This window comes from Maniola jurtina, chromosome 16 (genome assembly GCF_905333055.1).
Source record: "Maniola jurtina chromosome 16, ilManJurt1.1, whole genome shotgun sequence".
Lineage (NCBI taxonomy): Eukaryota > Metazoa > Arthropoda > Insecta > Lepidoptera > Nymphalidae > Maniola > Maniola jurtina.
This window is the reverse complement of record NC_060044.1, coordinates 7,634,651-7,651,502: the sequence shown is the minus strand read 5'-3', so window position 1 is coordinate 7,651,502 and position 16,852 is coordinate 7,634,651. Positions and strand designations below refer to the sequence as shown.

Sequence of the window (16,852 nt, the reverse complement as noted above, 5' to 3'; positions counted from 1 at the left end):
AAGCATTTCCAATGCACTTAGATTAATTTATTATAACATTGTAACTACATTTTTATTTTGGTTCATGAAAAATAAATATAAATATATAATATACAAAAATCCCATTCAAAAAGTTTCATAAAGCTGGGAAACATTCTATGATTTATCCATAAAAACAAAGTGAACGTGTGCAAAAAATACAGTATATAACATGTTAAAATATGTGTATTGTAATCCACAGAGATTGAATGATGAAAAATGTATTGCCACTGAATCCATTATTATGGAAGTTGTTGGATACAGCAGGTTTTGCGACACCGATTTTGTATATTTTGTTTTCAGCTGAGACTTTGTACTCAATTGTAACAATCGTTTTTGTAAAAACAATTATCCTATTGTATAACAGGGAGGTAATCTTAGTATGGCTCACCTTACGAAAGTTAGGACTAGTAATTATTCGCGGTGCATAGAATAGCTGCATTGCATTCACCGTAATCTGAACCACATAATATATTAACTTATCTTGTTATACCATACATTGGGATGTCATCATCTTTATTGGATCTACAACCTTCTATGGGCTCCGACCTTGTCTTGTCCTTTTCTCCATCTTTACGTTGAACATGTTCGGCTCACAGATGTCCCGTATTTTGGACATTGTTAGGATATGATAGTTTAACTAATACTCAGCTCACCTTTTCTCCCATCATATAATATGGTCCATAGTAGAGCTTGTCTATTTTGAAATGACGCGCCCCACCACCGCAATTTACACATCACTACGACACAAAATTATGTAGGTAGTGGGGTGCGTCATTTTAAAAATAGACAAGCTCTACTTACCTTCTATTCTAAAACTACAAGGATTGAATTTTACTCGTCTTTTCATCTTATGGTCTACAGTAGGCTAATATTAAGGTGTATTAAATAAATACAAACTCTACAGTTCGGAGACATTCTGGAGAAGTCCATAGATATAGTATACAAAGATGGATAAGCTTTTCTTTTCACGAAACGTGTTTTAAGTCTATTTCTCTGTCATCAAGCAATCTATTCCATGCAGTCGCTTATCTTCATACCGCTTACTAGAACCATTACATCCAGTCTGTATTATTATGTTACAAATAACTGACAGACAGACAGATTGCATTTCCCAATAATATAAATATAGAGAACAATTCCCACATGAGCGGCGGCAACTTAAAACGCTTTTCAGACTTTATTACGAAGCTTTAAAAGTAAAAGCTTTTGAAATATTGGTCTGACTTTAAAATAATTCCTAGAATGCTTTTAGTCAGAGTATTAGTAGGTACCTATTAGATTATCGTTGTTTATTAAAGTTTTTTGTCTTCATAACATGCAATGCGATTTTAACCTGTTATATAGGCATAAAGTAGAGTAGGTAGGTAATCTTACTGTTTCCGGTTCTTTACTGCTTTCTTACTACACACTACTACTTCATGCCTACATACCAGCTTTTGCCCAGGACTTCATTCGCGTCACCGTGACGCGAATGAAGCCTGCGCAAAAAAAAAGCGCAAATTTATAGCCTACTAGAGGATGCCCGCGACTTCGTCTGCGTAGATTTCGGTTTTCAAAGATCCCATGGGAAATATTTGATTTTCTGGGATAAAAAGTAGTCTATGTCCATCCTCGGGATATAAGCTAACTCTGTACCAAATTTCGTCAAAATCGGTTAAACTGTTGGGCCGTGAAAAGGTAGCAGACAGACAGACAGACAGACACACTTTCGCATTTATAATATTAGTATGGATTTGAGAGTGTTTTCTCTATGAATTTACCTAACCATAATATTCATAAAGGAAAACTTTATTTTAACACTAGCCGATGCCCGCGACTTCGCCCGCGTGGATTTAGATTTTTTGAAATCCCGTGGGAACTCTTTGATTTTCCGGGATTAAAAGTAGCCTATGTGCTAATCCAGGATATTATCTATCTCCATTCTAAATTTCAGCCGAATCCGTCCAGTAGTTTTTGCGTGAAGGAGTAACAAACATACACACACACACACACACACACACACACACACACACACACACACACACACACACACACACACACACAAACTTTCGACTTTATAATATTAGTATGATGACCAGGACAATGTAACTATGTATTAGTGGAAGAATTTTCTCCTACATCCAAACTTTTCCTCTTCCATCCTCTTTATAATATCAGTGTAGCCTATACTAAAATTATGACGTACTTTTATTATTTACCCTTCATGGAATACCAAGGGAATACCTTATTTGTGTCTGTTGTTTTGTCTGAAACATCTGTCGAAGTAAATTCTCAAAATGGCTATACAATTTGTGTACTGTAGTCATGCCATAGTTATACTGTTGTAGACACCTGGCACATGAAATAACACATAGAAACCTCACGTGAGCAAATCGATTGTACGTACAAGGTAACGTCGCCCCAGAGGCATTACAGCAATACAGTAGCTTGATTCCCAACTGCTCGATTTCCTTGCCTGCCAATACGATGTATTCAAACTTCATTTGGTGTGAAACATTGTTACGCGAACATAAGTAGAGCTTGATTTTCGGCGAAACATTGTAACATGAATCGAATCCTAATCACATCACAATTCACACTAATATTATAAAGGCGAAAGTTTGTATGTGTGTGTGTATGTTTGTTACGCAAAAACGCTCCTTCACGCAAAAACTACTGGACGGATTTGGCTGAAATTTGGAAAAAGTGTCAATCATCAATATTTGCTTACCTGCTGTATTACCATTTGTTTAATCATAAAGGAGTAATTATAAAAATGTTTCACTGTCTGAATCCATCCATAGAGTGAAGTCAGAATACATAATAGTCTTTCCTTTGTCAACCTGTATTTGTAAAAAATACCGTGAAATTGTGTAACTAAAAATCAGGGAGAAAGCTGGCAGTGAATAAATTCGATACAAAGGGTCATAAAATCGACGCAACAAAAGCAGTCATTGAAAAAACAAGAGGGCTGATTTTGTACGTGCTCGGATCTGCTTCTAGTGTTTTCAATTTAAAGTTTCTTTATAGCGAAACATTGTCACTGGCGGAGTTTGTGTCGCTGCTACAAACTTGATTTAATCATCATTTTGTTTTATAGCTCTCTATAACGTTATAAAAATCAATAGATAATCTAATTCCTTTGTACATACATTTTGGATAACAAATTAAAGGTTATGGTATTTTATAATATATCCTAACCCTAATGTAATATTATAATTATTGTTATATAATGTTACTCCTTCACACCACAATGATTGGACCGAATTGGCTGTTTGGAATGAAGATAGCTTATACCCTGAATTAACAAATAACCTTTGTCCCAGTAATCTGGTCAAATCAAAAAACTTATCCAAACTGAAGAAGTAGTAAGCTTCTTTGGTTTATTACAGAGATAGTTTACATTCTGGAAACGAATATAGGTTACTTTTATCCCGGAAAATCAAAGAGTTCTCACGGGATTTTTAAAAAAATCATCTAAAAAATAATAACAAGTGTAAATTAAAAAATTATAACACCCCCGACAAGTGAAGGTTACAGTAACTAGAAAAGAGCTGATAACTTTCAAACGGCTGAACCGGTTTTCTTGGATTATAGCTAATAACACTCTCGATCAAGCCACCTTTCAATCACAAAGAACTAATCAAAATCGGTTCATTAGTTTAGGAGCTACGAAGCACAGACAAATACACAGATACACACGTCCAACTTATAACACCCCTGTTTTGGGTCGGAGGTTGAAAACTAGATACAATTGCTGCAGAATGTAGATAGAATATGTGACGTGAGACTTTAATTTCTTTATTCAACAAAGTGCAGACTTGTACCATACAAAAGACAGTGACGGCTGGCTTCGTGAAAAATGTATTCCATATACTAGTGGAGGCGACGGACGCGAGTAGGTGAGCAGCGAACACATTCAAATGTCTTCCGGATGGCTAGTCTCGAGACTCGGGAAGAGATGTTTGCCTTTTTCCAACGTCACATTCAAAGTAACATTTATTTTACATGGTTAAATACAATGTCCGCGATACGGGGACTGTTTCAGAATTGATATTACGCGGCATGAAATATGTTAAGAGCTCTCCGTCACTCGCTCTATACAAACGTAGTTCGTCTCTCATTGGAATACTAACCAATCATACTCAATGGAATTTTTTAGAAACGTTCCGAGAACTAATATCTATGCATGTGGTTTTTCAGATTTGCGTAAAAATATTGGGGTTCAAAGTTACGCGCTCTTAAAAATTCAATACAACTCTTTAAACCCCTGTTATTTTAAAACTACATATTTTTAGAAAAATCTAAAACACCACAGGCACAGATATTAGTTTCTAGAATATGTCTGCAAAATTTCATGGACTTTCGTTGCTTAATATTCAAATGTAATTGGGGCTACGATTGTATGGAGTAAGTGATGGAGAGAGGTCTGTTAATGTCACAACTGTGTTATTTGACGGTCACAACTATGACATAATATGTAGCTATCTATGCGTGCTAGGTTTTTTTACTATATGTGACTTACATATATTGAACATGTACGAAAATAACTGCTTTTTATTCCGCTTATATGGTTTACAAGCTAACAACACCTATTTTAAAAGGGGTCATGACTCTCAACAATGAGAAAAATACTACGCAAGCTTTCTACTCACGACACTGCGGCAGGGCTAATTTAGGGTGAAAAAGTGGGTAGAAAAAAAACTAAACAATAGGTAGATAGCTCTAGGTAGCTAGTATGTTGAATCACGTCCGCTCTACGATTTGTACCTCATTTCTTTGCTATATCGTTGATTTTTCGTAAATGGGTATTGGTTGTAAAACTACTGGGTGTTCGGTGCGTGACTCCATCCCATACCCTCGTCCCTTACGTGTCCCATCCCACCTTAATAATAGATAAGCATGGAATAATTGCTTCGAATTATATGGAAGCCAAAACAAGGCTCGCGTTTTTGAAAGCAGCAACAAATTATAATAAACTATACTGTTCGATCAGTATTAGATAGATGGATACATTTATGATAATTCGTTGACGGGATACACGCCAATACTCTACAACACCCTCGTATAGAATATTACATAGACGGAATATATAATGCGTATATGTATAGGTATTATAGTATGAAATATAAATCTATGTAAAACAGTACCATGACTAAATGCACAACCTAAATTGGTAGATCTAGAAACTCCCTAGTCCTCACTGACCAAGTCACAGGCCATCCTGTCTACTCGTTATTTACCTTTTACCTGCAAGTTAATGTAGGAAATCGATTCTAATACTTATTATGTAAGTAGTTTCGGAATCTGGGATGTCTAGATTTTTAGAACTCTGAATTCATGGCAATTTTTCATTCTTTTCAGATCATGTGAGGGAATTCTCCTGTGGGACTCTATACTACAGGACCTTCTTTGTGGATTCCAAGCGCGACGCGCTCTATGTCGGCGCTATGTAAGTTTTGCATTTCACGTTTTATATATGTATAAATAACGAGTGTCTTTGTACAAGAATCTAAAGTTTATTTGAATTTGAACTGTGATTCAGGGAGAAAGTTTTATATTTAGATTTATTGACACTCAGTATTAATACAAAACGCACCTATTCATCATTATCAGCCCATCGCTGGCTCACTACTGAGAACGGATCTTCCCTCAGAATGGGTTTGGCCGCAATAAACCACCGCGCTGGCTAAGTGCTGGATTGGTATACTTCACAAAGTGCATAAACCATTGAGAACTCTCAGGCTTGCAAGTTTCCTCACGATATTCCTTCATCGTTAAAACATGTGATATTTAAATGATTAAAATGCACATAACTTCGCATAAAATCTGTCAAGTGCGAGTCGGGCACACGAAGGGTTCCGTGCCAGCATACAAGAAACAACATTTTTTATTTTCATGACGGCCATACGGCCCGCTAACAGACATACGGGTGAACGGACGGACAGCGGAGGCTTAGTAATAGGGTCCCGTTGGTGGTATTTTTTGGGTATGGAACCCTAAAAATTAAAGGTCCGTGGTCGAAATCCGGGCCCTTCTAAATAGAAGGCCAAAGTCTTAACCACTAGGCTATGCACCTACGCATTACTTTATTGATATTGTTATATTCGTTGCCCGTTGATAGGGTTAACAAATATAACTTAAATGATGAACAGACACAACGCGCGACGAAAACGTGTCCAACTTGGTTTCTAGAAGATTTAGTATAAGGAATTGTACTGCGCCTTTCAAATATTATGAAGACCATCGCGACATTTGAAATAACTAACTTATAATTATTAAGATTTCTTTATTGTACTACTTATTGTTTAAAGTTTTAATTTTGAAGTCTTTTTAAATAATACTTAACAGTAACAACAGACAGACAGACATTTATCTTATTAAATAAAAAGAAAAGTTCTGACTCACTGACTGAATCGTCCTGCCCAGACAGACATAGATTTACAAGTACCTATACAAGTTACAAGTGGCCTTGGTTTAGTATAGGATTATAGTCGCTAATTTTAAGAGTTCCGTACGAGTAGATATCGTGTGCCCGAAGGGTGCCAACGGATCCCTATTACAAAGCCTCCACTATCCATCCGTCTGTCCGTACGTCTGCCTATCAGCGGGCTGAGTCTCATTCACAGGGTGTGTAAGTTAGTATATAGGCTTTAACAACAAATAATGAAAAACCTAGATGTCGAATTTCAAAATGGCCACAATGTAAATTAAAAATGTTAGAAAATACATAGTCTTATATCTTTACCATGGTACAGAGTCCTTTGTATGCGAGTCCGACTTGACCAGTTTTTATACATAAGATTTTAGGGGAAAAGGATCAGGGTAAACCCTCTGACACCTACCCTGTTACTCATATGACTAAAACCCAGGAAATAACAAATTAATTAATCTCACGTATGAGTGCGCATGATTGCATGCGCCCATGCTGTCACGGTTCGTTCATTATACACCGTTAAACTTTTTTTTAATTACCTACCACCACCCTTACTGACGACGAATCAATAGTTTGTATAGACCAGGTAGAACGCTCAATAAGTATTTATACTTAACTAGTATCGGGCTTAAGTTAGTGGAATAATTAATAATGATATTATATTGGGAAATACGGAATTACTCGAGGCGATTTTCGGCGCACAGTTAGTTTCCTTTACTTTTGCGATTTGCGTAGCGTAGTCTAGCGTAGCCTAGTCGAATTGTTACGGGGCAAATTTTTTGCTGAATAAGCGCATAATATGTATTCGTACCATTTATGTATTTAAGTTTATTTTGCATAAAGCTGACTGGCCTGGCATGGTTTATATTATAAAAGTGCCAAGAGTAACGTGGCGCGGACGTGGTCATGATGTTGAAAGAGACTATTGGATTTTCACGCCATCACCACTAAAATAAAAAGACTAATACAACAAGAATGTCATTATCATGATAAACCCATGAATTTTTTTTAATAAATTAAATGAATGGTAATTTTGTTAATTGCATTGTAATGATAAGAATTTTTGATTGGAATGTTTACAAAGCCCTGACAGCACCTCTTGGTTTGTAGGTACATGAACGCAAATTATTATTGAGTAAATTGAATTGAACATTAACAATCATGGTCGTGGATTAAAACGATTGGACCATTATAAATTTTCGTTTAATTTCTTAGCTTCTGTTCGTTATATTGTACGCTACAAAATACAGGGGCTATTATTATAGGGTCAACAGTGCGTGTTACGGAACATTCATCCCAAGATACCTAAATTGTAACATTATCGGCCATAAAGCTATTTGATTGCGTTTTCAACCTTGTAACTTAGGTATGGGAATCGGTATTTTCGGCAATAACCTAATCTATTGTAGATGATTAATTACAACTTACGTATTATTTTTTTCTTTTATTGGAGGTAATAAATAGTGGCTGACTTTCAATAAGCAAGCGTAGCGGGGGGGGGGGGGGGGGGGGGTGTGTTATACAAACCGTTACAAACCGTGTAAATAGTCAGCTGTAAGAAACTTTATGTGGACAAAGCAAATTGCATAAAAAGCTAGCCTTATCTAATTCCTGTGCTATTAATTTAAAGTTAGTTTTAGCAGTAGATTACATTTCCCTACTTTTCCTACTTATTTTAACCAAAATCTTTTTTTTTTCAGGGACCGACTATATCGACTGAATATGAACAACATTAGCGCATCACATTGTGATGTAAGTTTTTGAACACGTTTTACTTGTAAGCATGCATTCACCGGTATTAACTACACCACTACGCATCGCGGACGCAGATAGTAGTGGTGGACGCAAATTGGCTACGCAGCTACAGCATAGTGTGATCGAAAAATGCAGTCTAACTTCACGCTTACACCGCGGCTTATAGTGAGCCTGCTCACAGTCGGCGGGTGAGATTACATTAGGTGTGAACTGTAAACGCTCCTATAGTTGAAATCAAACACGACACGGCAGAACTGTAAGATGGCAATGTCTCCAATGCGCCTCCTACAAGCATTGCGCATTGGCTCCACGTACTGCAGTTTGACATACTTTAATCTTCGTACATCGTCATTTCAACTCATCGCCTGAGTACGGGTCTTATCTCAGAGTGATAAGGATTTATACCATAGAATGAATGGCCAAATGCGGATTGGCAGACTTAACCCCTTTGTGAACATTATGGTACTCTCAGGCATGCAGGTTGCCTCACGATGTTTCCTTCGCCGTTAAAGCAAGTGATATTTAACTGCTTAAATTATAGATCAATATTAAAAATCATCGTTTTTTGTTCATAAGTAGCATTTATTTCTATACATAGTCATAATTTCCTTTACAATTAAAATAATGCAATTAATTTTTATTTGCAGAGGGATTCCATCAATTTGGAGCCAAGCAACGTAGCACAATGTGTCTCCAAAGGAAAATCAGAAGTAAGTAGTTTAAAAGAAATATCTGGTGGAAGGCTTCGGCCATGGTTAGTTACCATTAGCAAACCCGTGCCGCCAAGCAATTTAGCGCTCCTGTATACGAAGCCACTTGGAGAGCGATATGGGAGATTAATAAACTTTATAGTTTATTTGTAAAACATAGAAATTAGGAATAATAATGAAGATCAAGTTAAGTTACTTAAAAACGGTCAAAGTTGTGAGTTCAGAACGATTTTGTAAGTGATACAAAAGTTTCTTAGAACAAGATAATATACTGTTTCATTCTTAGACTCAAGAATCAAGATATAGCTCTTATCTAACTCCATAATAAACTTATCCCGCTGCAGAGAACGTTCCATTATTGCCTCATTAAATCAATTGAAACTCCTTTGTTCTCCACTAAATTGCACACAACTAGCACTATTTCCATCAAGGGTTAATCCCATTTTTAACTGTGAGCGGCGGGCGGCGGGCATATTTCATAGCGGGGAGCTTAAAGCTACGTTCTGCTCGCTATATTAAGGCCGTTAATTTTGATTTACAATCGCGGCGTAAAAGCAATATTTGTTTTATTTCTCGGTTACACCCCGTCTCCAAAGATCGGGTGATTGTGGAAGTTAGACCGAATTTACACAGCCCGATTTTATCGTGCGGCTAATGGTGCGTGCATATCGAGTTTGCGGACGCCAACAATTCGGTTTGTGGATTCAGCGAAGTATATTGGATTTGTTTGGATTTAGTAGACTTCAGTCGACTCTAACTATTATAGCCAATATTTTTTTCTGATCTATCAACATGCTTTGAAGCGTGTGCTTAGCTAAAACTTAAAAGAATAAAAATAGATGATTTTAAATTACGCGTTTCTAGTAATAGTTACACCGTAATTCAATTTTAATTTTAATATTATTTTGCTAAATCTAATATTAAAAATATGTATCTAATTGTAATAATTAATGATCTTTAGGAGAAGTATAGGAATCAATTACTGTCAATAGCCATCAAATTCAGACATTTTTAGTATTGAAATTACATAAATATAATGTCTTTGTAAGAGTCTGTAGAACAACAGCTTAACAGGGCTCTCTCCGTCACTCGTTTCCACTCGTTTCATACAATCGTAGTTCCAATTTCATTTGAATATTAAGCAAGCAAAGTCCATGAAATTTTGCAGACATATTCTAGAAACTAATATCTGTGTCTGTGGTGTTTTAGATTTTTCTAAAAATATGTAGTTTTAAAATTACAGGGGCTCCAAGATTTGTATGAAAATTTTAAGACCGCGTAACTTTGAAACCGAATATTTTAACAGAAATCTGGAAAACCACAGACATAGATATTAGTTTCTAGAATATGTCTGCAAAATTTCATGGACTTAGGTTGCTTAATATTCAAATGAAATTGGAACTACGATTGTATGAAAAGAGTGGAAACGAGTGACGGAGAGAGCCCTCTTAAATAAATATTCTCGTTCGTTTTTGCTGAGCACTCAAATACTTTAATTAGTGTAAATCTCACTTGTGTAAAGTCAGCTTAATGGCACTACACGATTCACTTAAAATGTGTTTTCTTAGCGGTCTCAAGCGTCTGTAAAGAAAAAAACCTATATTATTCTAGTCGATTTTTGCTAAGCAATCAATTTGCTTGGTAACAAGTTGTAAATCTCACTCGTGTAAAGTCAGCTTAACGGCACTACACGATTCACTAATTCGATAATGTTCAAGACGTGAGCGATTTCCACGCTCGACTGGTTTCTTCTATTTTGGGGTCCCACTGGGCTGCGCTTGTAATTGATATAACTATTTTATAGTGTGGACTGTGGAGGCAATTTCATAAGAGTCGCATTATTATAAACAGTAGTGTGACGTTACGTTAAGTGAATTATAGTCTAGTAATAAATGTAATAGATAGACAAGAGACATAATCGGACTAGATGAGGCCCACGAATTTAGGTTTTCGAAATTCCGGGATTAAAAGTAGCCAGTGTTCGTCTCCTGGCTCCAAGCTATGTCTCTATTTTAACAACCACCTTTAGGTGAAATCGCAGTCAACGATCAGTCGTTATCGAATGTTTAAATATGTCGGATTTATAACAAAGCTAAGTATAGTTTTATCTTTTAGAGTTTAGACCATGAATAATTGTATTTAGTTGCGAAATTCTTTGGTGAAATAGAGTGAATTTTGCGAGCATACATCACACATACCTAGCTATACATAATACAGAGTAAATTAAGAATAGATGGCGTATAACAGCATAATGTTTCACATTCGCTTTATAGCCAACTTCCATTAGGCTTGGTGAAATAATTAATATATTATGAGTAAATGTGTGGTACCTACATTAACACACTGTGCCTTAAATTCCTTGCAAATTAAGGTTATAACCTTTTACCATACAAATTCCACATATAAAAATCATTTGGAACAAAATTAACTCGTTGGAGTCCTAACCGAGACGGCGGGCATTTTATAATTTAGGTAGGTTATTTTTTTTATTGGGACATCTAATTCAATTCATCCTTGTTTTCATTATAAAGAGACCTTAGTAGAAAATTTCAACTTGTTTATCCAAGAGTTTGGGCTGGATGTTGATGAGTCAGTCAATGAGTGAGGCAGAACTTTTTTTTTATAGTAGGTATACCTATGTATTATATTCGCGATGCCTAATTTTATGCCCACGTCCTATCTTATTTCAGCTAAATGTAAGTAGGGTATAATTTCTGGCTATTCAAGAGCTCTGAAGTTCATCGAAAGTTCTCTTTACTTTTTCATACAATAGGCGCGTGAAAATAAACAATTAGGGAAAGTTCTTTGTTTTCTCGTAAAAACTTGCTCCACACAGAGGTAACTTTGCTAGAGATTGTTCTAAAGTAATTATCGGATTAATACACTTGGAACGTTTTAGCCGTTGTACTGACGTGAACAGAAGTGTTTTGCTCGGAAACAATCAGAATTAAGCAGGAGAACAATCAGGCTCACGTCTAAGTTTCTTTTAACGGCACTTAGCTGGGCTTTCGCATAACTTCGCCTGGAACTAATGCTTTCGATTGGTCCATTTCGTTAATTATTCGCCACTTTGTTCGTAAGTAGATTTACGGCCGGCTTTACTTTTCCCCGCGCTTTTTTCTAACAAATGGTTTTCGCGCGGAGTTGTACTTATTTTTTTAACACAAAGTATCTTCTTGCTAGTGATATACGAAGCTCTCATTTGCATTGCTGCCCTACTTTGTGACGAATTTGATTCGCGGTCGTTACATTTCGAATAAGGGCGAAACGTTATTTTTAATCGCTTTGCATATTGAGATACTTATTTTTTAAAGAATTAATTTCCCTTAAGTGATAAAGGTTGTACCTAAGCACGAATTTAATTAAGGAGTTCTTTACAAAGAAATTCTTTATAAGTAAAAAATTACAGAGTGTAATGGGTGACCAAAAATTTTTATCTTAAAATCTAAACTCTAATTTACCTTGCAGTTTTTCTCAAACGACACGGGCGAGAGCGATGAACTTAAAAGGGCAAAGTGAGACCCTGTGGCCGCCTTTCAAAATTTCACCGTCGGCGTTTTCCCAACCTTTTCCGTGTTACGACATCGTGTTTAGAGGAAGAAAAAACTCGTCTACAGCGAGAAACTTTGATTATAGCTTTCGAGTAGTCGTTCTTCCCACGATCAGGGCGATAGACTCGGGAATATTTCTTTTTTATAGCCCTCTTTAATACTAATAAAACAAATTTAGTTTCATAGCAAGAGTTGGGGGTAGCATGTGGTCTATTGCCTACTTTCCGCACTATCGCCGGAGTTCCTATTTCTTTGCGTGGCTTATTTGTTCCCGATATATTTGGTTCTTTGAAACACTTTTACCAGTTTTCTGCGTAACTTATTTTCTTGGTTGTCACGAAAGGTTACGTAACATTCTTGGTTGAATAATTTTTCTTTGACCTAAAAATTAACATTTGTTACAAAAGTTATGGCTTGAAGGCTTTTCCTAACTATTTGAAGTTTTTAAGTTCACCCGGTTATACAGTACCTATACCTGCACCTAATACTTATAAAAACTAGTTGATGCTCGCGCCTTCGTACGCGTGGATTTAGGTTTTTAAAAAACCCATGGGAACTCTCTGATTTTCCTGGATAAAAAAGTAGCTCATGGCACTCTCCAATCTTTGATTATATTTATGCAAAAAATCACATCAATCATCAGATAAACACAATTTCGGAGACTCATTTGATCACAGCCTGCAAAAAGAAAAATCATTAAATTTTTCAGCAAAGACGATAACTACTACTTACAGCAAAAATTTTTATTTTAGTAACTTTTTACATCATAGAGTGACAGGGAGATAAGTATTAGCAAAGTGTGGGTATTAATTCATTACATTTTCAAGAGCCATTGTGTGTTGTCCAGCGATTGCGGTTAGGCGAGAGATTGAAACTAATTTTCTCTACGTCACGTTGAAAGCCGCCCGTCTACTATTGTGTTGCGACAGGTTTCAAAATTTACGAAATACTGGAAAGAAATATTATATAACAAAACACGTTTTGCGTCAGATTGTCGTATAAATTATAATTTAATGACCATTTATATTTGTAGACCTGTGTTTTGTATTTTTATTCGTTTCAGAAATTTCGGAATAGCTCAATTACATTTTCCGAAAATTGACATGAAGAATATCGTGTGACATTATATTTCATTACCTTAGACCACCGATTTTAGAATCACCCTCCTACATGTTTATTCTGAGCTTTAGACTAACTTTAGATATACATAGGTATATCACTCAAATGTTTTATTATTGTTTTTAAAATCATTAATATCACATGTAGTACACGGAGAGCTCTCTTAATACGATGTATAATCTCAAATTACGTCTGTATTTGAGAATGCAATGTCTGAAAATACAATAAAACTACTAACTGGTTTCATTGTATTTTCAAAAGCTATGTCTGACGGTAGACCGTTGGTTGCGGTGGGACGAAAGGTTGAAACTAATTTTCTCTATGTCACACCGGATGCCGTCCAGTCAACTATTGTGCGGATATTCTATCAGATTTCAAAATGGCAAAATACAAAACTGCTAACTGTACATACAATAGACAGACACTGTACTGTTTTGTACTGTATACACAGTAAAAAATTTATCCTCTAAATATTATACATATTATATACTGTAAGATAGACACTTATGATCGGGAATCGGAATTAACTAAAATTAGTCATGGTTATTTTTAATTATTAATTAGTTTTTTAAGAAAATATTAATTCCAATTACGATAAACATTAAAGTTTGGGTATGATGATGTAAACTCCAAATTAATTTTTTAAACATGTCTATTAAAATGAAATGGAATATCACACTTCACACTAATATCACACTATCACACTAATATTATAAAGGCGAATGTTTGTGTGTATGTGTGTATGTATGTATGTGTGTGTGTGCGTATGTTTGTTACTCCTTCACGCAAAAACTACTTGACGGATTAGGCTGAAATTTGGAATGGAGATAGATAATATCCTAGATTAGCACATAGGCTACTTTTTATCTCGGAAAATCAAAGAGAACGGGATTTTGAAAAACCTAAATCCACGCGAGCGAAGTCGCTGGCATCGGCTAGTTAATACTATCGTGAAGATAACTTAAGTACCGAGACGGCCCGCGGCCTTGCTCCCATGGGAATTTAAAAAAATCCGGCCTAATTTCTTGTCTACATTGTAAAGAGAACCTATATGCAAAACTTCAGCTTTCTAACTCCAAATGTTTGGGCATTATTAGTCAGTAAGTGAATTAGGATTTAGGACATTTGTTTTCATTAGATTTATTATTTTACATGATTTACGAGCGCATTTTTGCAACCTTTTTCTAAAACTTTAAAACTTTTTAAAACTTTATCTAAAATTTATTAATTTTATATTGTTTTAATAAGGTTTTAATATGATCCATTTTACATAAAACCAAACCAATGTATAGTTTATCGTAATAACACAGTATTTTCTTTATTTGCATAAGTTGCTTTAATAATTATATGAGTGTGTATACCTACCTGAAAGTAAGTAGGTAGTGACTAGGTATGAAATCGTTTCAGAACAAAGTTTAAATTGGTATAATATGTCATGAAACAGAAACACAATTTGCGAATTGTTAGTTGTCCCGTTATACTTTCGAGAGCTGCGGCAGTGTACTATTGTGTGATGGCCATGCGGTTGCGGTGCGATGGTAGATTGAAACTAATTTTCTCTACGTCACAACTCACAACGAAAACCATCCGCAAACTATTGCGGTGTTGCTTTGATAGATTCTGAATTTCACGAAATGTGCGGATATAAAAATTATTTATCTATTCAGGCCAACAGAAGTGCATAATAAGAAAGGATTTTTGGAAATTCCACCCCTAAAGCAGTTAAATAGGAGATGGATTAAGTGATGGTTAAATTTTACAATGGCTTGAGACTTCGTCCTACCATAAATATCGTGGTTTATCATTATTTATAGTGAAACCTAATAAACACGGGCAATCGTTCATTTTGGCTGAATTTTATTCACTAAAAGCGGTCATCACATATTCCTGTCGTACGGAATATTAATGTCCTGTTCAATATTTATGTTGGAAGTGAATTTGCATAATCACAGCGTACATTCACCATACTTTCGTACTATTATTTCGATAAAATTTCCGACACACCCAATATGTATTCCTTCATTGCAGTTCATTTATTTATCGTATCGGCTAACCAATTATCCGTATTGCGCCAATTTTGATTGAAATGCAAGAGAATGAGTGAATTAAATGTGGTAATTAACCTCGATCCTGATTTATACAATGATACTTCAACTGCACTTCAGCTTAATGGATTATGGTTTAGTTAACGGAATCGATACTAAGTGTGCTCTTAACCTGATTAAATAATATTAATTTAAGGTTAACAATCTTCTGTTTTAGATCTATTATTAAATATCTGATACCCAAAACTTCTTCTAAGTATACAAGAGAGTAGTTTATCATGAGATGATTACAATATTTTGTACTGAAATGTGCTTGTGTTTGATGATGTTTTTTGTTACAGCATTTTGACTGTCGAAACCACGTAAGAGTCATTCAGCCAATGGGCGACGGATCAAGACTTTATGTGTGCGGAACCAACGCTCACAGTCCTAAGGATTGGGTTTTATATGTAAGTATTTCTTACCATTTTAGTTATTTTCGTGTTTTTACATATTTAGGTTAAAATAAAATTTAAACCATCTCGCATATTCGATTAAAGCAACTTCACAGACCGTATCATACGTCCAGCATATCATTATGATAGAGATAAATCATGCTAAATATGCAGTGTGGATATATAACTATAACATTAATTTAATACTACTTAATTATTTAATTATATAATATATATAATTTATTTAATTTAAAAATAAAAAATACTAATTACAGTTTAACTTCGTAGCGCAATGCTACGCCAACGTAGACGTCTACGATTCTTAGTAATTGTATGTGAAACACGATGTTTTTAATCGTTTGATCAACTATTTTATTATGCTCCTTGAAATAGAAGGGCATTATAAGTAAAAACAAAGTAGCCATTTGCATCTTGGTACTCAGAGCCCATATCTCACATATCCATTCACTTGGCACCAAAACTCCCTTAATTGAATGTACACTACACAAGCATTAACTCAAGACCGTATCCGAGCGAGGCCATCTTGGCACAACAGCATAACGGGGGCTATTATTGTCTTTAGAACCACTTCAAGTTATCCCAACACGAGCTTTGGAAGCGCGCCAGCGACGCAACAGTTCTTAAGAATCCGCACATGTGTTCCATAAATGGAAAGAAAGGAAAATATGCAGATATTTTCCTTTTATAGTGCATTTTTAACTGTGGTTTTTAACAAGGGTCCCCTTTTATACCACCATTCGTCGTGCAAATGCATTGAGCACATTGCACGGTAGCTTCGCGC

At 35.5% G+C, this 16,852-nt stretch overlaps 1 protein-coding gene across 4 annotated transcripts in view; it reads left to right on the top strand.

The window, feature by feature from the left end:
- LOC123873411 (semaphorin-2A) overlaps positions 1-16,852 on the top strand; it is a 427,879-nt gene that overhangs the window by 364,597 nt on the left and 46,430 nt on the right. For all 4 annotated transcript variants that reach the window (XM_045918256.1, XM_045918254.1, XM_045918255.1 and 1 more), the window contains 4 exons: positions 5,365-5,452; positions 8,137-8,188; positions 8,839-8,901; positions 15,958-16,065. In XM_045918256.1, coding sequence (XP_045774212.1) covers positions 5,365-5,452; positions 8,137-8,188; positions 8,839-8,901; positions 15,958-16,065 — 311 coding nt within the window. The remainder of the gene's footprint in view (positions 1-5,364; positions 5,453-8,136; positions 8,189-8,838; positions 8,902-15,957; positions 16,066-16,852) is intronic.